We start from the raw sequence: 25,633 nt of genomic DNA on the forward strand, positions 1-25,633 counted from the left end.
GGTAAAATCTACAATAATCAAGTCCACTTATAATTTTGATTCCAAGTTAATTAACCCATTATAAGCATTCCAATTTGACAATATAACAAATATTATTTCAGCAAACGTTTGAACAAAGGATGACAGATACAACTTAAACCTGAACTGCATTTTCAATCTCCTGCAAAATGAAACTTCCCAACTAAAAGTTTCTATTGAGCAAAACTGTACATTAATATTTGACATAGAATAATCTGGCCTAGAAAGATGGAAAGAAAAAACAAAAACTCACTTACTATTTGAGCTGGAACTTGATGCATTTTTGCAGCAGGAGTCCCAGGGCGTGGGTAAAACTGGTTAATAAAGAGACTTGGAAACTTATACTTTTCTACAAGTTTCATGGTTTCTTGAAAATCATCATCTGTTTCCCCTGGAAACCCACAAATGATGTCTGTAGCAATTGTTATTCCAGGCACTCTGAAATGAAAGAAAACAACAAAAAAAGCATTACATTAAAGAATTAGTTTCTTTTTCTAGCAAAATACTAGGCATATAGTAAATCCTGGTCTCAGTTCAGGCTGAAGATCAGCGCAGTATTTGACTGGTTAAATTGTCTTGGTTTCTCTCCAAGAAAACCCTGAAAAGTTTTGTCAAAGGAACAGTTCTAACAGAGAATTCTCGGCATGCAACCCCCCCCCCCCCCAAATGCCATGATTATTATGAATATGAAACCAGAAATGGGTATTGAATAAAGGATTGTTCATGAAAGAGAAAAATTATATAGAAAAATTATTTTTTAAAACAAGAACATAACTGTAAAGAATAAGATTTTTAGTATCCACTTAACTAGGCACTGAGTAATTTTCCCATTGAGTGTCAGAACTCGCTGGAAAAACATGAAAAATTCCTGTTTTGACATTTCATTCTCCCGAAACCCCTAGACCAGTATTTTGTGTATTCCTTTAACTATGATTAGTCACAGAAAACCATGGAACTGTCAACAAATCCCCAGAAATGCAGACAGAGCAGAATGGGTGATATGTTGTCAAAGGCTTTCATGGCCAGAGTCCATTGGTTGTTGTAGATTTTCTGGGCTGTGTGGCCGTGGTCTTGTGCCAAGACCACGGCCACACAGCCTGAAAAATCTACAACAACCAACAGAATGGGTGATCTCTGTGGTTTATGAATTATAGGTTCATTAGTGCATGCAGTTGTTAAATGTCTGTGTATCTGAAGAAATTTGGCCATGTGGTCACTCAGTATAAGACCACAGAACAGCAAATATGGGGGATGGGATATGGGAGAAAGGAGCAATGGGTTGGGAATGGGAAGCAAGAAGTTATTCCTTGATCCTGACCACCCCACCTCATATGTGAAAGATGATAAGCAGAGAAAAGTTGGGGGTCCTTCTTCCCTCAAAGCATTTTCTAACCCCCCATTTAGGACTAAGCTTGGATCAGTCGGTTTCAAATAATGTTCTGGGAGCCTTGACATTTCTTAAAAGCTTACCAGGGGTTCCTTAATCAGTCAACTTGATCATGTTACCCAGTTGCCCTCTAAAATGTGAATCTGCAGGAAAGCTTTGGCTATATTCTTGGAAGAATTCTCAGAGCATAAGTAGCAACAGTAAAGCTCAACAAGCCTAAGGTTTCCTACTACAGGTGTTTAGCCATTCCTCAGCATTAACAGAGAGAGGGGCCCCTGAAACAAGAAGTTTGAAAACCACCTGTTTAGGACATGTGTTGTGGCAGTTTCTAGGGCAACCAGTCCATCCCTTTACTATTACATTTACAGGAACTCCACTGGACAATACTAGAATTTTTTTTTACCCCCATGTTGTTATTGGCAATGCCAGGAGGATGTCTGTGAGTACAATGCCAGCACATGCAAGTATATTTAACATACTTCTATATGCTTCCAAGATCTGCACTCCAATATCAGAATAAAGCAAGAATCTGCATTATTAATTTATTTTCTCACTTCATGGGGTTTGCAGCTCAGCCAGGCCTAAATGGGGCAAAGGATACTACTTTGCCAATAAATGGAAAGTAGCATTGTCTGACATCCAAAAGATTAATAAAATGTGCATTACATTTGACAAAAACCAGTTCTATTTTAGTTGTTTCACTTACTTTAATGACATATCTGGCTATTGCAATAGCATGCAATATCTTACATCACTGGCAATGTCACCTATTTCAGATGTGTTTGCCAGTTTCTATGGGAACACAAATGGCAAGTTTCAGTCATTCTAGAATTGGTGAAATGTCCTTGACACAAATTCCATTGCTTGTCACTGACAAACTCCCCTGACTGACACGGGATTAGACTCTTTCAATTTAAAAATCATAATAAGCATGTGTGCCCAAAGCTCTTTCTGCAATAATTACCATCTAATTTATTTGTTTTGTGGGGGGTTGGCAATATATGTTTGTATTCCAAATAGAGAAACCAGGGAAGTCAGTGGCGGATTTAATTAAAAACACAAAGGTTAACCACAATCTAGTCAAGCGAGCCCAACCCCAACCATTAAAAACATACTAAACTTTCCCCCAACATCTTTATAGGCAACATTGCTACAATTAAACTAAGGAGACTGTTGAAATGAAAGTGGAAAGTAAAGCACTTACAAAAGTTTAGGAAGTTACATAGCTATATATGAACTTGCTAAATTTATGTTTAACAAGCATGGGATCTACAAGGACTTCCAGGGAGCATCTCATTTAATCCTCTCTCACTATTTCCTTTTTCCCTTACCTAGAAGTCCCCATAATCTCTCCTTTTCCTGCTTCCATCTCTCCTGCCCACCAACTCACCTTTATGTAGGGTTGCCAAGTCCTCTTTGTCCCGGAGTGGGGGACTTTCGCGCACACACAACTAGGGTGACCATAATGTCTGAAGGCCAGCCAGGGACACTGGGGGGGGGGGGGGGTTTGCGCGCGCGCGCATCGTTGTGGGACCAAGGGGGCCGGCGCAGCGGCACGCCGAAGCAGCCTGTCACTAATAACACCGGTCAAGATGCAGGACAGGAACCTGGAAGTGACCGACAGGCTGCTTCAGCGTGCCGCTGCGCCGGCCCCCTGGGCCCCACAATGATGGGACCGATGCCACAGGGACGGGCTCGAAACACTCTATAACCCCTCAAAAGAACAGCAGTCTAGCTCGCTTCCCCCGAGCCCTGCCGCCATAAGCCTCAAGGGGGCTCATTTTGCGGCATCTCCCGGCGGGAGGGTGGCACCCGCACGGGACACATATCAAATGAAAGAGGGGGCGCAGGGCTATCAGAAACAGCCGGCGGAGGGAGTCGGGAGACCACTCCACTGGGGGATCCACACCCCGAAAGTGATGAAGGTGGCGCAGATAGAGCCAACAGAGCCAACAGGACAAAATAAATAGGCTGCATTATGCAGCACAGTTGAGAAAGTGCCTTATCCCATATACTGATGAAGTAAATACAGGATCTGAGAACAAAATTGCACTAGAAGACACAAACACAAAGCTCCCTTACACTGAATCAGTGCTTGGGTCCACCAAAGTCAGTATTGTCACATAAGAGAAGCCCTGTTGGATCAGGCCAGTGGCCCCTCCAGTCCAACACTCTGCGTCACATAATAACATAAGAGAAGCCCTGTTGGATCAGGCCAGTGGCCCATCCAGTCCAACACTCTGCATCACATAACAACATAAGAGAAGCCCTGTTGGATCAGGCCAGTGGCCCATCCAGTCCAACACTCTGCATCACATAACAACATAAGAGAAGCCCTGTTGGATCAGGCCAGTGGCCCATCCAGTCCAACACTCTGCGTCACATAACAACATAAGAGAAGCCCTGTTGGATCAGGCCAGTGGCCCATCCAGTCCAACACTCTGCATCACATAACAACATAAGAGAAGCCCTGTTGGATCAGGCCAGTGGCCCATCCAGTCCAACACTCTGCGTCACATAAGAACATAAGAGAAGCCCTGTTGGATCAGGCCAGTGGCCCATCCAGTCCAACACTCTGCGTCACATAAGAACATAAGAGAAGCCCTGTTGGATCAGGCCAGTGGCCCATCCAGTCCAACACTCTGCATCACATAAGAACATAAGAGAAGCCCTGTTGGATCAGGCCAGTGGCCCATCCAGTCCAACACTCTGCGTCACATAAGAACATAAGAGAAGCCCTGTTGGATCAGGCCAGTGGCCCATCCAGTCCAACACTCTGCATCACATAAGAACATAAGAGAAGCCCTGTTGGATCAGGCCAGTGGCTGAAGGGAAGAAAGGAAGAAGGGAGGGAGGGAAGGAAGGAAGGAAGGGAGGGAAGGGAGGAAGGAAGGAAGGAAGGAAGGAAGGAAGGAAGGAAGGAAGGAAGGAAGGAAGGAAGGAAGGAAGGAAGGAAGGAAGGAAGGGGGAGGGAGGGAAGGAAGGAAGGGGGAGGGAGGGAGGGAGGGAAGGAAGGAAGGAAGGAAGGGGGGAGGGAGGGAAGGAAGGAAGGAAGAAAGGAAGGGAGGAGGGAGGGAAGGAAGGAAGGCAAGGGAGGGAGGGAGGGAAGGAAGGAAGAAAGGAAGGGAGGGAGGAGGGAGGGAAGGAAGGAAGGGAAGGGAGTGAGGGAAGGAAGGAAGAAAGGAAGAAAGGGAGGAGGGAGGGAGGGAGGGAAGGAAGGAAGGAAGGGAAGGGAGTGAAGGAAGGAAGGAAGGAAGGAAGGAAGGAAGGAAGGAAGGAAGAAAGGAAGGAAGGAAGGGAGGAGGGAGGGAAGAAAGGAAGGCCGCCCCCCCGCTTTCGGCCCCCTTACCTTATTCCAGGGCGGCGGATCCAGCGGCGGCGGCGGCGGGGAGTCCTCCGGCGGCGGCCTCGCGGCGAGGGAGGGAGGGAGCTGCCGGGGCTGGCCTCTGGAGGCCTCCAGGGACCAGCGCCGGGCCTCTCCGCTACCGGCGCTGGCCTCTGGAGGCCTCCAGGGACCAGCGCCGGCTGCTCCGCGGCTTCCCCGCGGCCTCCGCTGGTCCCTGGAGGCCCTCCAGAGACTCTGGAGGGCCTCCAAGGACCAGCGGAGGCCGCGGGGAAGCCTTCGCTGGCCGGCGCTGGTCCCCGAAGGCCTTCCAGAGGCTCTGGAAGGCCTTCCGGGACCAGCGCCGGGTGCCCCGCGGCTTCCCCGCGGCCTCCGCTGGTCCCTGGAGGCCCTCCAGAGACTCTGGAGGGCCTCCAGGGACCAGCGGAGGCCGCGGGGAAGCCTTCGCTGGCCGGCGCTGGTCCCGGAAGGCCTTCCAGAGGCTCTGGAAGGCCTTCCGGGACCAGCGCCGGGTGCCCCGCGGCTTCCCCACGGCCTCCGCTGGTCCCTGGAGGCCCTCCAGAGACTCTGGAGGGCCTCCAGGGACCAGCGGAGGCCGCGGGGAAGCCTTCGCTGGCCGGCGCTGGTCCCCGAAGGCCTTCCAGAGGCTCTGGAAGGCCTTCCGGGACCAGCGCCGGGTGCCCCGCGGCTTCCCCGCGGCCTCCGCTGGTCCCTGGAGGCCCTCCAGAGACTCTGGAGGGCCTCCAGGGACCAGCGGAGGCCGCGGGGAAGCCTTCGCTGGCCGGCGCTGGTCCCCGAAGGCCTTCCAGAGGCTCTGGAAGGCCTTCCGGGACCAGCGCCGGGTGCCCCGCGGCTTCCCCGCGGCCTCCGCTGGTCCCTGGAGGCCCTCCAGAGACTCTGGAGGGCCTCCAGGGACCAGCGGAGGCCGCGGGGAAGCCTTCGCTGGCCGGCGCTGGTCCCCGAAGGCCTTCCAGAGGCTCTGGAAGGCCTTCCGGGACCAGCGCCGGGTGCCCCGCGGCTTCCCCGCGGCCTCCGCTGGTCCCTGGAGGCCCTCCAGAGACTCTGGAGGGCCTCCAGGGACCAGCGGAGGCCGCGGGGAAGCCTTCGCTGGCCGGCGCTGGTCCCCGAAGGCCTTCCAGAGGCTCTGGAAGGCCTTCCGGGACCAGCGCCGGGTGCCCCGCGGCTTCCCCGCGGCCTCCGCTGGTCCCTGGAGGCCCTCCAGAGACTCTGGAGGGCCTCCAGCGACCAGCGGAGGCCACGGAGAGGCCTCCACCACTGCCGCCGGGCCCTGCGCGCGGGCGGGGAGTGAGGGTGGGAGCGTCCCTGCGCAGGCGCAGGGACGCTCCCTCCCTCACTCCCCGCCTTCCCCGCCCGCGCCCGCGGCCCACCGGCTCCGGGGCTGCCTAAACCGGGACCTTTAATGGTCCCGGTATAGGCAGCCCGGGATCCGGGATTGGGTGGCCAGATCCGGGAATGTCCCGGGAGACCGGGACGGTCTGGCCACCCTACACACAACGCAATGACATAACCCAGAAGTGACGTCATTGCACTGGTGATGCTGCGTGTGGCTGCTCTAGGCATTTCCAGGAAAACAGAGTTTTCCCGGAAAGACCTAGAGTGGCCGCTGCACGCTGTTACCAGCGTGATGACGTCACTTCCAGATGACATCATTGCGATGGCGACATAGGGGGAGGTTCCTCACACCAGCCCAATGTGGGCCAGTGGGTTGGGAACCTCCCGGGCGGGGGATCCCCTGCCCGGACCGGGGGCTTGGCAGCCGTACCTTTATGCACCCCTATCTTCAGCTTTCTCTCCTTCCCTCCACTTGGTAGCCTCTACCAGGAAAACTATGGCTCTCTTGCACAGTGGTGGCTGCTGGAACATTATGCCTGGTGAGGAACCTAAAAGGACTTGCAGAGAGTACCTCACTTTCTTCTACGTCCTCCCTCCCCACACTATTTCCTCTTTCCCTCCTCCTATGGCCTCATCTTTCCTGCTCACTAACCAACTGAACTTTTATCGGCCCCCTACACTGATATTTACTTCATTTATACCCTGTTCCCCCCTCAATGGGAGCCCACAGCAGCTTATATCATTCTCTTCTCCTCCATTTTACACTCATAACAACTTTGCGAGGAATGTTAGACTGAGAAGGTATGAATGGATCAGTAACTCAAGCAGGGTTTCTTCGTAGCAGGAACTCCTCTGCATATTAGGCCACACACCCCTGATGCAGCCAATTCTCCAAAAGCTTACAGGGCTCTTAGTACGGGACCTACTGTAAACTCCAGGAGGATTGGCTATATCAGGGGTGTGTGCCCTAATATGCAAAGGAGTTCCTGCTACAAAAAAAAGCCCTGCACCCAAGTAAACTTTCATGGTAGCATGGGGTTTTGAACCTGGGTCTCCCAGATCTTATTCTGAAACTCTGACCACCACACTGTACTGGCTTTTGTAGGGTAGCTGCTGTTGAAGAGCAGCAAAAAGCCAGGCTTGGGTGAGTCTGGAAGGCCTTCGGGGACCAGCGCCGGCCAGCGAAGGCTTCCCCGCGGCCTCCGCTGGTCCCTGGAGGCCCTCCAGAGTCTCTGGAGGGCCTCCAGGGACCAGCGGAGGCCGTGGGGAAGCCGCGGGGCACCCGGCGCTGGTCCCGGAAGGCCTTCCAGAGCCTCTGGAAGGCCTTCCGGGACCAGCGCCGGGCCTCTCCGCTACCGGCGCTGGCCTCTGGAGGCCTCCAGGGACCAGCGCCGGCTGCTCCGCGGCTTCCCCGCGGCCTCCGCTGGTCCCTGGAGGCCCTCCAGAGACTCTGGAGGGCCTCCAGGGACCAGCGGAGGCCGCGGGGAAGCCTTCGCTGGCCGGCGCTGGTCCCCGAAGGCCTTCCAGAGGCTCTGGAAGGCCTTCCGGGACCAGCGCCGGGTGCCCCGCGGCTTCCCCGCGGCCTCCGCTGGTCCCTGGAGGCCCTCCAGAGACTCTGGAGGGCCTCCAGGGACCAGCGGAGGCCGCGGGGAAGCCTTCGCTGGCCGGCGCTGGTCCCGGAAGGCCTTCCAGAGGCTCTGGAAGGCCTTCCGGGACCAGCGCCGGGTGCCCCGCGGCTTCCCCACGGCCTCCGCTGGTCCCTGGAGGCCCTCCAGAGACTCTGGAGGGCCTCCAGGGACCAGCGGAGGCCGCGGGGAAGCCTTCGCTGGCCGGCGCTGGTCCCCGAAGGCCTTCCAGAGGCTCTGGAAGGCCTTCCGGGACCAGCGCCGGGTGCCCCGCGGCTTCCGCTGGTCCCTGGAGGCCCTCCAGAGACTCTGGAGGGCCTCCAGGGACCAGCGGAGGCCGCGGGGAAGCCTTCGCTGGCCGGCGCTGGTCCCCGAAGGCCTTCCAGAGGCTCTGGAAGGCCTTCCGGGACCAGCGCCGGGTGCCCCGCGGCTTCCCCGCGGCCTCCGCTGGTCCCTGGAGGCCCTCCAGAGACTCTGGAGGGCCTCCAGGGACCAGCGGAGGCCGCGGGGAAGCCTTCGCTGGCCGGCGCTGGTCCCCGAAGGCCTTCCAGAGGCTCTGGAAGGCCTTCCGGGACCAGCGCCGGGTGCCCCGCGGCTTCCCCGCGGCCTCCGCTGGTCCCTGGAGGCCCTCCAGAGACTCTGGAGGGCCTCCAGGGACCAGCGGAGGCCGCGGGGAAGCCTTCGCTGGCCGGCGCTGGTCCCCGAAGGCCTTCCAGAGGCTCTGGAAGGCCTTCCGGGACCAGCGCCGGGTGCCCCGCGGCTTCCCCGCGGCCTCCGCTGGTCCCTGGAGGCCCTCCAGAGACTCTGGAGGGCCTCCAGCGACCAGCGGAGGCCACGGAGAGGCCTCCACCACTGCCGCCGAGCCCTGCGCGCCTTCCCCGCCCGCGCCCGCGGCCCACCGGCTCCGGGGCTGCCTAAACCGGGACCTTTAATGGTCCCGGTATAGGCAGCCCGGGATCCGGGATTGGGTGGCCAGATCCGGGAATGTCCCGGGAGACCGGGACGGTCTGGCCACCCTACACACAACGCAATGACATAACCCAGAAGTGACGTCATTGCACTGGTGATGCTGCGTGTGGCTGCTCTAGGCATTTCCAGGAAAACAGAGTTTTCCCGGAAAGACCTAGAGTGGCCGCTGCACGCTGTTACCAGCGTGATGACGTCACTTCCAGATGACATCATTGCGATGGCGACATAGGGGGAGGTTCCTCACACCAGCCCAATGTGGGCCAGTGGGTTGGGAACCTCCCGGGCGGGGGATCCCCTGCCCGGACCGGGGGCTTGGCAGCCGTACCTTTATGCACCCCTATCTTCAGCTTTCTCTCCTTCCCTCCACTTGGTAGCCTCTACCAGGAAAACTATGGCTCTCTTGCACAGTGGTGGCTGCTGGAACATTATGCCTGGTGAGGAACCTAAAAGGACTTGCAGAGAGTACCTCACTTTCTTCTACGTCCTCCCTCCCCACACTATTTCCTCTTTCCCTCCTCCTATGGCCTCATCTTTCCTGCTCACTAACCAACTGAACTTTTATCGGCCCCCTACACTGATATTTACTTCATTTATACCCTGTTCCCCCCTCAATGGGAGCCCACAGCAGCTTATATCATTCTCTTCTCCTCCATTTTACACTCATAACAACTTTGCGAGGAATGTTAGACTGAGAAGGTATGAATGGATCAGTAACTCAAGCAGGGTTTCTTCGTAGCAGGAACTCCTCTGCATATTAGGCCACACACCCCTGATGCAGCCAATTCTCCAAAAGCTTACAGGGCTCTTAGTACGGGACCTACTGTAAACTCCAGGAGGATTGGCTATATCAGGGGTGTGTGCCCTAATATGCAAAGGAGTTCCTGCTACAAAAAAAAGCCCTGCACCCAAGTAAACTTTCATGGTAGCATGGGGTTTTGAACCTGGGTCTCCCAGATCTTATTCTGAAACTCTGACCACCACACTGTACTGGCTTTTGTAGGGTAGCTGCTGTTGAAGAGCAGCAAAAAGCCAGGCTTGGGTGAGTCATATAAGTTGCATGGAAGCAAGTCACCTGGTGGTTGCTGCTTGGCTTGGCCCTGATGTGTTCTTCCTTGAAGGCTAAAAAAGCCCTGGAAAAGACTGCTGCTTCCCCCCTCCCCGCTTTCATTTGCCTCATGTACTGTCACAATATGAATAAATCTGATAGGCTATTCAGTATCATGACATCATCATGTTCACTGTGCAGTCTCCTATTAGTTTGGACTGCTCACATTGTAATTTCAGAAAGAAAATCAGGGGGAAAACTGTGCCAAAGCAACATCTGAAAATGGCAATAACTGCTGCTAACAGAGCAATGAAAGTGAATACTTGCATTTCAACTTTCTTCCTCCACCACAAACATTCACTGTAACCCGATTTGAGTTATACAAAATACAACCAGATAAGAAAACTGCTCAAAAGCTTGTGCATGTTACAAAACTCATATACTGTAAACATGTACTGTACAGTACAGTACTGTGCACCTTTACAATACACAGGCAGTACTTTGTGAGAGAACAGGAGTAGTACAAACACACAAGAGTTTAAGTTCCTCTGGTAAATTGTTGGGTTTGAATAATTTATCCACAGCACGAACTATTATAGACATTCTTAATTATATTGTTATTATATCACAAGGCATTAGTATGCCCATGGAAAAGACACTTGATTATGCGGCATTTTAATAGTCAGAAGTCAGCAACTCTAATACATCACCTTAAGAAAACCCTAACTGAAAGCTACCTCTGGATGGAGTGTCATGACATAGATCCTATTCTTATCTGTACTGAAAAGAAAATTCAGCACTGAATTAAAGGAAGATGTCAGGTTATAAATAAAGTCCATTATTTGTCTTCTATTTTGATTGCTTTTTAATCAATTTAATCTGTCATTGGAGTGCATATCCAAATAAATTAATCAGCAAGAAATTCCATGCTGGCAAGATACCTGCTAACATTTTCCAGCACACATTTCTTTTAAAAGATATATATATATTTAAACTATTTTCTTCCATGGGAGAAGACTCCTGCCACTTGACTTACAGACTGATCTGCCTTTTGCTCTTCTGGCAATAAAGAACAAATGAAAATTCTGTGATGTCAGTGTTTTCTGTTAAAATCTGTGTAATGGCAACATGCTATAAAAGCCTATGAACAATAAATATTTTTAAACAAAACCTTTTAGGCCCTTTAAAACACTGTCCAAGTTGTTTCCAGTGCTTTTTGTACAGAAGAGAAGTGCCAGGGATGACACACATGCAATTCTTCTATATTCTCAGAAATCAAAACAATCAGGATATGTATTTAGGGATGCTAACCTCCTTAGAGATCTCCTGGAATTACAGCTCATTTCCAGGCTACAGTGATCAGTTCCTCTGGAGACAACAGATGCTTTGGACTCTATGGTACTGTACTTCATTGAGGTCCTTGTCCTCCCCAGACTCCATCCTGAAATCTTTAAGAGTTTTCCAGCCTGGGTCTAGCAATCTCACCTGGCAACCCCATATGGATCCTACGAGGAACATTTTATTCTCTTTTGAATTTGCTGGTTTGAATCTTTCCCCCCTTTAACTTTTGCCTTTGTATCTTTTTGAATAGAAAGAATTTGACTGATTGAAAGAAACATGCCTGACTGCCTGTCTAAGATACCGAGAAGTCAAGGAAAGGAGATCTGGATCCAGCAATGTACTACAGAACAATCTGTTGCCTTGTTGAACAAGAATCTGTTTACCAGAAAGGCAGCTCTAAAACCTTATGGGGGTTCTTCCTACACAAAAACAAAAAAGGGTCAAAGAAACAGCAGCGGTGGTGATAACCTGGGATGTTTGGAGGATCAAGGTGGTCACTTAATATCCACCAACTTCAAACCTGTGCAAAAAAAGCTAAAAAGTTTTATGCACACTACTAGATAAATCTCTAGCATTCTGAGAAGTGGAAAGGAACATATTACTGACTTTGGAGTGCATATCCCAACAAATACACCAGCATGAAATTCCACAATGGCAGGATTAAATTAAACAATGTAATTATAAATTGGGAATCCTTCTTGGGCAGGGGATGCCATTGACATAATGTTACATATTTTATATCTACTAGAATTCTAGACATTAACTAGGCATCAGAGAAACAAGCCTTTTTATTTCTACAACAGGCACTCCTAAAGTTGGTCTCCTCCCCAAGTAGTTGGAGACTAAATAACTAAATGCACCTACCTTTCACCATTGACTCCTTTGAAGAAATAATTTAAGCTTCAACACCCACTCAGTTTACTTGTCTTTAGAACAGCATACATTTTCCACCCAAATGAATCCTTATACAAAACTTCATTAAAGATTTATAACTGCAGATCATTACTGTTTTATGACTTTAAAATGAGAGACTTAAGACAAAAGCTCAACATCCTTAAACTTTATTTCCATTAAATCTCTAATAAATGCCATCTGGTGTGTACTTTGGGGATATAATACCCGCCAAAAACCCAGCCATATTATGAGAACCAGCACCAAGTTTATCTGAAATGCATATTTGAACAGATGTGTTTAAATTACATCTCCTTCTATGCACATGCATAAATTCAAAGCAAGCATGTGTTGATCTAAAATGCATAACAAGGGGGATTTGGAGAATGCATCAGAAGTGAACAGCACCTCGATGGATCAAAGTTCACACTGCAAAAGGTCATAACGAAAAATAAGGTTTGCATTCATTAAGGGTAATATCAGGTAAATTATCACATGAACCAGCTTAGCATTTGATGCATGACAGCAGCCATTGAGAACGGTCACTAGTCTTCTACAGTCTAACCATATTTAAAACCTTTGGGGGCACAATCATAACATACAGTTTATCCTACTTTAATAGGAGAAAATATTACACAGCCTTAAACTTCTTGGTTTGGGCTTTGACTTCTTGATTTGGGCTTTGACAGTTTTAACCAGTTATGTCCTCCTTCAATATAGTATCAAAATAAGAAAATAATAATGTATGAATTCATTGACATTTGGCACACTGACTATGGAAATAAAGATTCCCAGCATTATAATTCTTTCCTCTTAAGTCTCAAGGTCTTAATACTCAAGGCTGGCCTAATGACATGCACAGTTAGAATACTATATTGACTTTGCTTTAGAATATTTAATTCAAATATCCTAGGGATATTTCGTCAAGCTAAATACAAGAAAATATCTCTGCAGTCAATACATTATCTTTCCTTTCAACAGACAAAGACGTTTGCCTATAAATTCAGTCACACCCAGAGAAGCAAATCCTACACAGAATATATATATGGTGCAGTATATGGAGAGTTGCACTTGGACCCAAATATAGATCCTCACTAAACAATACAAAGTCTCTCATAGCCTCACCTGCACAGCTGTATTTTTATGAAAAAACTGGATAATTCAATGACTGATATAATCATGAGATGTTTGGAACAAAGGCAAAGAAATGTGATTCTTTGTATATTACATCAGAAACACAACTCATGTTTCCTTCTTTAAGTTCCATTTGAGTGGCTAAAATGGCCTTCAAACAAATAGATCCAGGTGGGCAGCAATGTTGCAACAGAAGCAACAGAACAAAGTTGGAGTCCAGTAGCACCTTTAAGACCAACAAAATTTTATTGAGAATAAAGTGAATGCATAGCTCCACTTCGTGAGAATGGGTTTAGAATATGTAATGGGATAAGAAACCAATATCCCTGTTCAGTCTCGGGGAAATATTTGTTCCAAGTTTCATAATAACATGATTCAGCAATTTCCCTTTCTATTCTGTTCCCAAAATTCCTTTGCGGTAAAACAGCTACTTTCAGGTCACCTAACTGAATGTTCTGGAAGGGTGATGGACAACTGGTCTGATCCAGCAGGACACTTCTGTTTTCTGTTGTTTGCCAAGTAGTTCAAGGTAGTAGAACACAATAAAGCTCAAGTGCTTAAACATGTGTAGAGGATTTAGGCACAGCTACCCTTCTCTGGATTGTATATTAACTCTGCAATCTAAAAATTCACACATTTGTTTCTGAAAATCGTTATAATCATAAACAAAGACCTTTAAAGTTCAGAAACTGACTTTTGCGGGGGGGGGGGGGGGACTCTTCAGTGGAGTTGGGATTTAAAAAAAAGGATAAGGCTGGAAAACAAGTGGGCTAAGTTTATCAATAATTACATCAGCCAGAAGCTATTCTAGATGAAACAGTATCAACTCAATAAAAAAAAAATTGCCCTAAGGCACGAATTTACAATTTTTTATTGTTCATATCAGCGGAGTGCTTTTCTTTAATGGTTCATCGCCTCTGTGGTTACTTCGCAGATCAGTCAACGTTGTGAAACATGTTACTAAGACAGCAGCACATCTAACAGTTCTTCGAAAAATTAAAGCAAATGGTACAACTTTAAAAGCTACGGGCCTGAGAGCTCAGGGGCATGAAAGTGACAGACAAAACATCATCAAACAAGAACTAAAGAAACTTTTAACATCTGAGGGTGCCTGTGTGGGATTCTGAGAGGAAACGAAGACAGTCTGGCTTCTATTGTATTCAACCTAATTTACCATCCAGAATTAATGCCCACCTAAATTAATATAAGCTGTACTAAGTTTCCCTTCAGTCTCTTACTTAACAAGATACTGATTAGTGCTGGAGACCAGATATGAATAAGAGCTAACATATCTCGGATGGCAAGTGGTCTTTCTCTGTTTCACAATGCTTTGGTGCAGCCTATACTTTTTTGCACTGGACAGGCTCTAACCTAAACAGAAGATGACATTGGATTTATATTCCGTCCCCACCCCAAATCTCAGCGTCTCAGAGCAGCTCGCAATCTCCTTTATCTTCCTCCCCCACAACAGACTCCCCTGTGAGATGGGTGGGGCTGAGAGGGCTCTCACAGCAGCTGCCCTTTCAAGAACAACCTCTGCCAGAGCTATGGCTGACCCAAGGCCTGTTCTGAGAATCCTGCATATCCATCGTTAAGAATAACATAATGCAGACAGGTCTCCTACAATCTGACAGCAACATTTTTTAAAACCTTTTTTTTCTTTTTTCAGTTTAACTTCAAAATGTGAGGAAGAATTCTGCATAGCTCAAGAGCTAGCTCATTGTTTTATCATTTGTTGTTGTCCTTATAGAGGCACAATACTACTAATTCCATTTGATTTTTAACAATGGACCAACATGGCTGTCTGAGTTCTCAACAGATTTCTTAGCCTTATTAATTTGCATGATGATCATCATAATGTAAGTGAAATATCACCACACTCGTTGGTGTTCCAGTTCACATTTGGGCAAGGAGATGATGTAAACAAGTAAGAAAGGAAAATGATCTCTGTACACAAAATACATGCCTTCAGAGCAACTTCGTGTGCTTTCAAATAATACTGGAATACAGCAAACAATATATGAAAAAAAAACCCGACTCAGAAGGTATCATGCTGGTCCCAATTTGGCAATTTTTTCCATCGGTATTTTATAGCATGCATCACTTGTACAGGCTTATCACCAATACAGGCTTATCATACAGGCTACCAAAATGTTACAGAACTTGCATGGGTGGCATATGAGAACAATTGAACAAATATCTTTGATGGGGAAGACACTCTGTGGATAGCTCCCCTGCCCCCCACTCACACACACACACGGTCCTTAATTGCTTTGCTATTCCTTTGCTCCCAAGGTCATTCTCATTCAAGGAGGGCAATGTGTTTCAAGAGAAAAGTCAATTTCAATTATCCAACAAACCTCCAATATGTTTTGCCACACCCTCCCTACCTTTGGAAGGAACCCAATGCATTATGCATAATACAGCGGTGGATTAACCTTTGATCAAAGTATGTGTTTGGAATATTGCACTAAAAATCCTTGTGAACATTTGATCAGATTAAGTGCTCCCTTTCAATGCCTGGGAAGGATGATTACTGCCAATTATCACTACAGATCTACGCATCACACCCTATGCCGTTCCTAAGGGTCTGTCCCTCATCCCGGAAACCAGGGAGATTGTAACCATATTTGGAATTGGTTTGAAAACAAAAGAGCCAATCCAAAAGAGGAGCTGCACTAAGAGGAGCTGAGTCCAACTTATTCACAGCGCAATTCCTCATAAAATCTCAAATACTTCTACATCTTAGAAATTTCTTAGTAAAACTATCACTCTAATGACATGAGATGTATGCTACCTCTATGGGACATAAAGATATTCCATAAAGTTCATATTTCAAAAATACATCTCTCCATTTTGGCACAACATGACTGGGCTGTATTTTTTAAAGTATTAACATAACAAAAATACAAACAGATATTGTAAACAACATGAATACAAATAAACATTGGATAACAGCATAAACAATATAGATTTGGATAAAGGCTGACTGCAAACAACATAAACATAGGTAAATATCCTAAATAATGCAAGAAGACATAAATGTCTTAGATCATAGTAAAAAGTAAAATAGTAAACAGTGAACATGATCCAACTTTACCCTGAAAATTTTCATTCCAAAAAATTTTGGTGAAAAAATGGCTACCATTCTATGAACTGGTTTTCAACTTCCCTCATTTTGGTGGGCAGGCCATAGGAGCTCTGCTCATTGTCAGGAGCACACACAACACTCCTGCAATAGGACCAACTCCTGTCAGCAGATCCAGGCACCTGATAGTGGGGAAGGCGTTCAAGCTGTCTGCCCCACAGGCATCCACAGCTGCCTCACTGCCCACACAGAGCACAGAGTCCCCAAAGGGCAGAAGGAGAAGGGTGATTGTCATTTCCACCCTAGACATTTGCTCTCAGGAGGGCACACTTCTCAGTAGCTTCCTGCACCATTTGGCAGATGACTATGACCAGTGGGGACCTGCACAACCATTCACAGCTACCCAAGGCACCCGAAAGCCCTCCCTCTTAGACATGTCCTTGGGAAGCCATCAGAGGGAGTGACAGAAGGGCTGGGTAGGGAGCAGGACAGGGAGGGGTGTGGCACTCCTGTTATGTAGTCAAAATCAAACATAAAGAGACACAGCTGTGGCACAGCACAGGCTTTACTGAACTGCAAACCATGGCAAGGTGTGAAGACTCCATTTGCTTCCTCCCTGGGGCCACAGAGAAGAGGACTGAGAATCTCTGTTATGGCATTTGTGTAAGTGGGATGGGGTGCCACGCTCTACTTGCAGAGGAGGGCTGGAACTGCAGAATGAGCAGAGTGTGTGGGGGGAGGTGGGGCTTGCCACACCCACAAGTCTCCCTGTTGAATCCTTACCTGCAGGAAAGTAAAGCAGAGCCTTGGCAAGTGGGCATGAGAGCCACGCTGGGCTCAGCCATAGATGCGTTGTCCTGACATGGTCTGCAAAAGCAGCCCCATGGGGGGGGGGGCGCTTCACCATGAACCCCTTTGAGGCACATGATGGTACCATCCAAATTATACCCACCTGTGTTAAAGCACTCATGGACTGCTGGCAATCCATCCACAGCAGCACCTGCAGCTGCTGCTTGAGGGTCTAATTCTACAAGAAAATGGGTCGCATGGCAAGCTGGTTTACCAAGTACAGTGAAGCAGCTACCAGACTCCCTGAAACCACAGAGACACCCTGTCCTCTGCCAAGGATGAGAAACTGGCAAATGACAGAGCTTTCCACCCCCACCCCCCGTTCTCATGAGATACCTTCCTGGGAACTTTTCTCATTCCATGTCAGGGGCCATGGCTTGGTTCACTCTGCATGAAATCAGTGCTGGGCTTGAGTGCAGGAAGCACTGTTGCAGGCAGCACTCCGTCTCAACTGAGGGAATGGTGGAGCAAGTTTAGGATCCTTGCCCTTGCTTGACTGTCAGTGTGTGGTGGCCCCTTTGGGTAGAGCCTCCAAAGGTGGGGTTATCTGTTAGGATTCTGAAAAGGGAGAGCTCAGCCACAGGGTATGGACTTTGGTCTCCTCCTTGGGTGTTAGCCCTAAGTGCTCGCCCTTTAGTGCTAAGTGCTCTCTCTGTGCTTTTCCCAACACCAAAGTTCCCACTTGTTCTAAGTCCACAAGACAGAGTCATGCGTCGCACACCCTAACTATGGAGTTGTAAGATTTCCTGGCTGAAGTTTTTTGTAGAGAGGGCTGCAATTGGGTGCTGGGGAGGGAGCCTGGCTGCCCTGAGGAGGAAGGTGATCAGTTGAGCCTGTAGTTGACATCCTTAGCTTCTCTGAGACGAATTGTTTTTCAGTTCAATTGGTGCCTATGGGCCACACTGTTTTTCTGAATTGTTTTTCAGTTCAATTGGTGCCTATGGGCCACACTGTTTTTTGATGTAAGTTTCCACCTCTAGGAGGGGGTGTTCCAAGGCTGAAAGGGCTCAGGGAACCAATTAACTCTGCCATGAACCCAAAACCGCCCACAAGCATGCTAGCAAAGAGGCCTATGTCTTGGTTGTGCTAATAGGTGGCTGCTGTGGCATCCCGCTGGTGCCCAAGAGCGACAGAGCAGCACTGAGGCCCTGCGCCATCATAACTGACCCTTATGCTGGTATATGTCAGGTATACACTGATACAAAGGTCAGTTGGCTCCCTGAGTGCTTTCAGCTCCCACCACCCTAGGATTGCGCTGTTAGAGAGTAACTGTGATGCAGTAATTTGCACTGGCTGAAGATTACAGTCTTCAAAAATAGCCCAGTGTAATGTATGTTAGAATAGTCCATCCTCAATCGCATTGTGGAGCAGTGTGGTTAGAAAGACTGAATCCAAGTAAAGGACTAATTTTCACATCAATTATAGATAGTAAAAAAGATTTTTTAGCCACTAGATTCATCTGATGTTCTCCACTGGAAAAGAACGATCTAGATATAATTCCAAACAGAATCAGCCAAAGGGAACAGTACCCATCAAAAATGGGGAAGCTCCATACCCTCCAGTACTTTAGTCTTCCAGCAGGCATGCCGACATCTTGGATTCAGCTTCAGATTGCTCTTCCTAAGAATCTAGAGGATTATACCCATACGCTGGCTCAGAACAGAGATGGCAGCCCAGTCAATGGCTGTTTTTACATTCAGTTTGATTCAGAGTTTTAGAGACATCAAATCGCCTGCCACCGTTCTGCTTTAATTATTTTCCTTTTACATTTGTGGATTTGCTCTGCTCATTTTGTGTAGCCAAACTTCTATATTTCCTGCTGAAAGCATTTCAATTTGGCGGGCAGATCAGAGGGCAGACGGAATACCAGTGGTTTGTTAAATGTATACAATTGCTTGGAAATCGTGTCAACACTGCAAAAACAATACAAATTTAAATTACAAGATGAGGCAAGCGATGATATGTAAAAAGTTCAAGTGCTGTCAGTTCTCATGCAAATTACTGCACCTTGTGGTGGCTTTTGAAAGAGTCTTTTAAAATGGATGAAAACTTAGAATCATAGAGCTGAAAGGGACCTCTAGGGTCATCTAGTCCAACCCCCTGCACAATGCAGGAAACTCACAAACACCTCTCCCTAAATTCACAGGATCTTCATTGCTATCAGATGGCCATCTAGCCTCTGTTTTAAAACCTCCAGGGAAGGTTCTGGTCCTACCTTCCGGGGCCACAGAAAACAATTCCACACCATCCTCTATATGACAGCCCTTCAAGTACTTGAAGATGGTGATCATATCACCTCTCAGCCGCCTCCTCTCCAGGCTAAACATCCCAAGCTCCTTCAACCTTTCCTCATAGGACTTGGTCTCCAGGCCCCTCACCATCTTCGTCGCCCTCCTCTGGACCCATTCCAGCTTGTCTATATCTTTCTTAAAATGTGGTGCCCAAAACTGAACAGAATACTCCAGGTGAGGACTTACCAAAGCAGAGTAAAGCTATACCATCACATCACGTGATCTGGACACTATACTTCTGTTGATATAGCCCAAAATTGCATTTGCCTTTTTAGCCATGTTCAGCATATGATCCACTAAGACCCCTAGATCCTTTTCGCACATACTACTGCTAAGACAAGTCTCCCCCATCCTATAACCATGCATTGGATTTTTCCTACCTAAATGCAGAACTTTACATTTCTTCCCGTTAAAATTCATTTTATTGATTTTAACCCAGTTTTTCAGCCTGTGAAGGTCATCCTGTATCCAGTTTCTGTCTTCTTCTGTGTTTGCAACCCCTCCCAAATCCGTATCATCTGCAAATTTAATAAGCATTCCCTCTATTCCTTCATCCAAATCATTGATAAAGATGTTGAACAAAACAGGTCCCAGGACAGATCCTTGAGGCACTCCACTTGTCACTCCTCTCCAAGAGGATGAGGGACCATTCACAAGCACTCTTTGGGTGCGATCTGTCAACCAGTTACAGATCCACCTAACGGTAACAGAATCCAAACCACATTTTACCAACTTGTCAACAAGGATAGTATGTGGAACCTTATCAAAAGCCTTACTGAAATCAAGATAAACAATGTCTACAGCATTCCCCTGATCTAGCAAGGTAGTCGCTTTTTCAAAAAAAGAGATCAGGTTAGTCTGACATGACTTGTTCTTGAGAAATCCATGCAGGCTCTTAGTAATCACATCCATTTTTTCTAAATGTTCCAGGACCGACTGTTTGATGATTTGTTCTAAAACTTTTCCAGGTATAGACATCAAGCTGACGGGTCGGTAGTTAGCCAGATCATCTTTTTTCCCCTTCTTGAAGATCGGGACAACATTCGCCCGCCTCCAATCTTCTGGCACCTCTCCTGTTCTCCAAGAATTCTCAAAAATAATAGCCAGAGGCTCAGAAATTACATCTGCAAGCTCTTTTAGAACCCTTGGATGTAATTCAACTAGCTCTGAGGACTTAGTTTCATTTAAAGAAACTAGGTGTTTATGTACTACCCCTATGCTGATCCTAGGTTGGAGCCTCCTTAGATGTTCTGTTTTTGCCATGTTGAGTACCGTTTCCCTCAGAAGAGAAGACTGAGGAAAACTAGAAATTGAGCAGTTCCGCCCTTTCTTCATTACCTGTTACAATTTCACTTTCTTGCTCTCGCAATGGGCCTACCATGTCCTTGCTCTTTTTCTTACTATGAACATAGAAAAGAACCTTTTTTATTGTTTTTAGCATCTTTGGCCAGCCTAAGCTCATAATGAGCTTTAGCTTTCCTAACTTTTTCTCTACAAGCACTGATTTGTTTATATTCATCCTTGGTTATAAGGTCCTCCTTCCAATTCCTAAAGGAGTCTTTTTTATTTCTCAAGTCTTTTTTGAGCTGTTTATGGAGCCACTTCAGCTTCTTTAAGCTTTTTCCATTTTTTCTTCTCATAGGAATCGTCTGTGATTGCGCTTTCATATTTCGCTTTTAAGAAACTCCCACCCCTCCTAAACCCCCTTCCTCCTAAGTATTTCTGACCATGGGATTTTACCCAGCATAGTTCTAAGTTTATCAAAGTTTGCGTTTCTGAAGTCCAACCTATAAGTCTGACTACGTATAGCTTTTCCGTTCCCTAAGACTGTAAATTCCAAAATCACATGGTTACTACTGCCAGGGTGCCCACTATTTCCTCTTCTTCAATCAATTCTTCCTTGTTGGTGAGAATCAAATCCAAGATAGCAGATCCCCTTGTTTCCTTCTTCACTTTCTGGAAAAGGAAATTGTCAGCAAGACAAGTCAGGAATCTATTTGACTTTTCATTTTTAGCAGAGTTGGACTTCGATGTCCAGGTAATTGAAATCTTCCATGATCACTGTATCCCTTCTCTTGGAGAACTTTGCAATCTGCTGTAGAAGTATCTCATCCAAGTCCTCTGCCTGACTTAGTGGTCTATAGCAGACCCCCACAATAATATAACTGTTTTTTCTTACTCCTTTTATTTTTACTTTTACAATACAAGTTTGAAACACTTGTAGAGAAATGACCGGATCAAAACTAGTTTCGAGAAAAATGTTGCAGCAGCAGTGCCAGAACTCATCTCACTGAAATAAATGTAGATGCTTCAGGCAGCAACGATGCAAAACAGTTGTGAGAACGTTAGGTAATGTAAAAGGTGAGTTTCCAATGCAATGATAGTCACAAACTGTCAGTGTAAAAACACCCAATATCTACAGACAATCTTCTCCAAGGATTTCACATTTATATTAATAAGCATTATGGACAACACAGAACCTTGTGGCAATCCACAGAAAAGGTCCCATGTTGCCAACTGTGGCTCCCTAACATCTACTCTAAACAAAGCCAAGAAGGAAAGACGTAAATCACTTCAATAAACTTAGTCAAACTGCCTGCTCTAAACATTTCACTAGTATTGAGTTATTGACTATGTTGAAGGCTGCTGAAAGATCTAATATAACACAAGGGAAGCTGAGGTTGTCTACCAATGCCATTCTGTACAAAAGTCAGACATGGTCAGATTAAAATGGGTCAAGAGAAGATACGTCTTCAAGGAAATTTGAAGTTGCTCTTTGACCACTCATCACATTCCCCAGAAAGGTCAAGTTCAATGCTCTACTGTTCTTTTTTTTAAATTAGCCACATCTTTTTATCCAAAGCTGTTCTCCCCTCCAAAAAAAAGATTTAATTGCCTCTTTTAATGGCCTATATCGCTAAGTGTTTCATAATTTTTTCCAAGATGTTTTACATAATTGAAAAAGTCTTTAAGGCTCAATGCATACAAACTCCTAAAAGATTTTGTTAATTTGCTTTATAACCTAATATGGAATCATATTAGCTGATTACCCTGTAACAATGAAACAGCCAGATCCACTAAAAGTAATAATACTATCTGCATATAGAAACTCTGGGAGCAAACCTAAGCAGGTCTACTCAGAAGTTAGCCCCATGCTATTCAGTGGGGCTTACTTCCAGGAACACAGTCTCAAGATTGCACTTTGTATGTATTAGCTGGTCTAGTCTTACTCTTAACATATCATTGCTGTTAGTTGTACTGTTTAGTATTTCTGTACTCAAAGATAACAAAAGCAAGGGTATTTGACATCCCCAAATGGTTCCCTCTGATGAAGCAAGAGACAGGAAAAGAGAGGCAACAAAAGACATAACAATGTGTCATTCATTTTAAAGCTCCGTGACTAATTTACATGGAAGACATCATTTTATTTCTAAGGTCATCTGTCTTCACTCTGTCTATTAAAATGTATATTCCCTCCTTTGGGTCAGAATTTCAGGTAGTGTGTCAAGTAATACTGGAATTGCTTGTATGATTAATTTCTACCCATTCCAGTTTATAGCCTCCTGCACTCAAGCTTAATTTCACCAATACATCCCTGGGCAAATCATTGTGAAAATAGAGAACTGAAAGTCTCAATACCAATTACACAATTGCTTAATTCTAAAATAACTGGTAATGTTTTTCTTTGATAGAAGTGCAGTGAATTGCCCTTTTTCAGTCCTTTCAAAAATCTCTCTCAATTTAACACTTCCCCTTCAAAGTTCTGTATCAATCCATTTGATTTGCAATGGTCTTAGCCCCTTTAAATTAAACTCATATTCATAATTTTTTCAAGCTATTCCTCCCTCCCAGCAGTTTGTATCTTCAAGTTATTTTTCAAATTGCTTTTCTTTTCTTCACAAATAGTTATTTGTATTCTTTCTTTAAAAACCTTTTAAAGAAAATTCTAACACAAAACTTATGTCTGTTTTCTCCTCCTACGAAGGTCCTTCATTCTGCTATATCGTACTTGACTCTTCAGAACTGATTATTGTAACAATCTGCTCTGATGCACACGTAACGTGCCATACAATCCTACTTAATGTCACCAGGGAAAACATTAAATATGGATAAACTGTTGTATTGTGCTTTTAAGACTGATTTCCACCTCTTTCAATTATTTCTTAATTCACCTGTGCATGGGTTGCAAAATAAATATAATTTACACCTTACAAAAGATTCAACACTGATGAATAAATGTGTTAATTAGACCTTCATTTATTGTTATTTAGGCCGCAATCCTGCCCTAGTTATTAATGCATCTGTCCCATGGAAGTAAATGGGGCTTAGCTACGAATAACTGATGATAGGTTTGCACTCAGTGAGCAATTAGGACAAACCTGAGACATTATTAGCTTTTGTTCTCACACATATTCAGCTCCAGGCCAATTTAATTTTCTTGAACAGGGAAGACCTTTAGTGAAAAACATTTTTATGTTCTAGCCATATTCAGAAATTTATTTGTGATGAAGCTAGTTTGGAAAAAAAAAGTGCAATTTGTTAACATACAACAAATAAATGACAGGAAAGAGGCAGACACAAATATATAGGGCTGATTACTCTCAATTTTTTTAATCCATGGAAAAATACACATAAGCATTTTATTGGAAAGTAAAATGCATGAGAATCCTTCAGACTCTTGAGTAAGGAGGGGGGGAAATCATGTTAACAACAAGAACACAAATACAAGGGAAAAACAAATAAAGCCATAAAAGATGGATCAGCTTATTCATACACATTTTCATGTCTGGCCCTCTGGAGTTTTGAAATATTTTGTAACCTAAGACTGATGGGGCAGTGCAAGCTTCATACCTCCTTTTATAATGAAGTACACAGGCTTACTTAATGAATACAGCTTTAAAACATACACCCTGCAGCATTTTGTAAGCATACAGCAAGCAGAGATATGTTCCTGGCTGCCACTGGAAATCCCTGTTCCAAACAGAATGTTGAATTCAAGGTTCTCTGAAGAGCTTAAAAAAAAAAGAAAGAAAAGAAAAGAAAAGAAAAGAAAAGAAAAGAAAAGAAAAGAAAAGAAAAGAAAAGAAAAGAAAAGAAAAGAAAGGCAAAAAGACTGGCTGCCACCATCCAGGAACTAAACAGAAAGGCATGCAGCTCAATGTATGGAGTTGGCACTGACACGCCACATCTCAAAATGATTGGTGGCAAAGGTCTCTTTAACTAACTACTGCTCTCAGGGAGACTCCACAATTCGACGCTAGGCAGAAAAAGAATATGGCAGCCTGCCTTTGCCCCTCCTAAAGTTGGACTATCTGCAAGGAAACATACGAGACTTTGGCATTTGCCCCTCCTAAAGTTGGACTATCTGCAAGGAAACATACGAGACTGGCATTTTTGCCTGATGTGGACAGTAGCTGCGACGAGCAACTGACATGGCTTTCCTTTGTATATTTTCTATTATTATGTTCTATGGTGATATATGGTGACTATTGTTGTTATATTTGGGAATTTAGTGACATTTAAATACATTTCTATTGAATGTTTGGTACATGGAGAGTTGGTTGTGTAGAAGATGATGATGATGATATTGGCTTTATATCCCGCCCTCCACTCCGAAGAGTCTCACAGCAGTTCACAATCTCCTTTACCCTTCTCCCCCACAACAGGCACCCTGTGAGGTGGGTGGGGCTGGAGAGGGCTCTCACAGCAACTGCCCTTTCAAGGACAACCTCTGCCAGAGCTATGGCTGACCCAAGACCATGCTAGCAGGTGCAAGTGGAGGAGTGGGGAATCAAACCCGGTTCTCCCAGATAAGAGTCTGCACACTTAACCACTACACCAAACCGACTGTAACCTCCTAAAGTCTAAAGCAGGGGTGTCAAACATGCAGCCCGGGGGCCAAATCTGGTCTCCAGAGGGCTCCTATCAGGCCCCCGAGCAACTGGCTGTCATCTGTTTCCTTCTCCCTTTCTTTTGCTTCCTTCTGCATAACAGCTTGCTTTGCCAGGCTCTCTCAATTGCACAACAGATCTACTGAGCCAAGCCTCTCTTCCTTCTGTTGGCTGAGGCTCCTTCCCCTCCTGATTCCCTGGGGAAGGAAGGAAAGAGCCTGAACTTCCTTTGCCCAGTTCCCTGGATTTCATGGAAGAAATACAAAGGAAGCACCCTTAAGACCGTGTGTGTTAATGCTTTAAGGTTGTTTTAAGGTTTTGGTTTTTTAAAAATATTTTTGTTTGTCTGCGTCCTTTGTAAAGTTTATATCTCTGCTACCTAATCATAAATAGGTACATACATGGTGC

At 46.0% G+C, this 25,633-nt stretch overlaps 1 protein-coding gene across 1 annotated transcript in view; it reads right to left on the reverse strand.

The window, feature by feature from the left end:
- Nucleotides 1–25,633, reverse strand: part of CDKAL1 (CDK5 regulatory subunit associated protein 1 like 1) — a 406,460-nt gene that overhangs the window by 75,977 nt on the left and 304,850 nt on the right. Inside the window, exon 10 of the mRNA XM_060244150.1 lies at nt 276–456. Within this exon, the coding sequence (XP_060100133.1) occupies nt 276–456 (181 nt within the window). The remainder of the gene's footprint in view (nt 1–275; nt 457–25,633) is intronic.

This window comes from Heteronotia binoei, chromosome 7 (assembly GCF_032191835.1).
Source record: "Heteronotia binoei isolate CCM8104 ecotype False Entrance Well chromosome 7, APGP_CSIRO_Hbin_v1, whole genome shotgun sequence".
NCBI classification, from domain to species: Eukaryota; Metazoa; Chordata; class Lepidosauria; order Squamata; family Gekkonidae; genus Heteronotia; species Heteronotia binoei.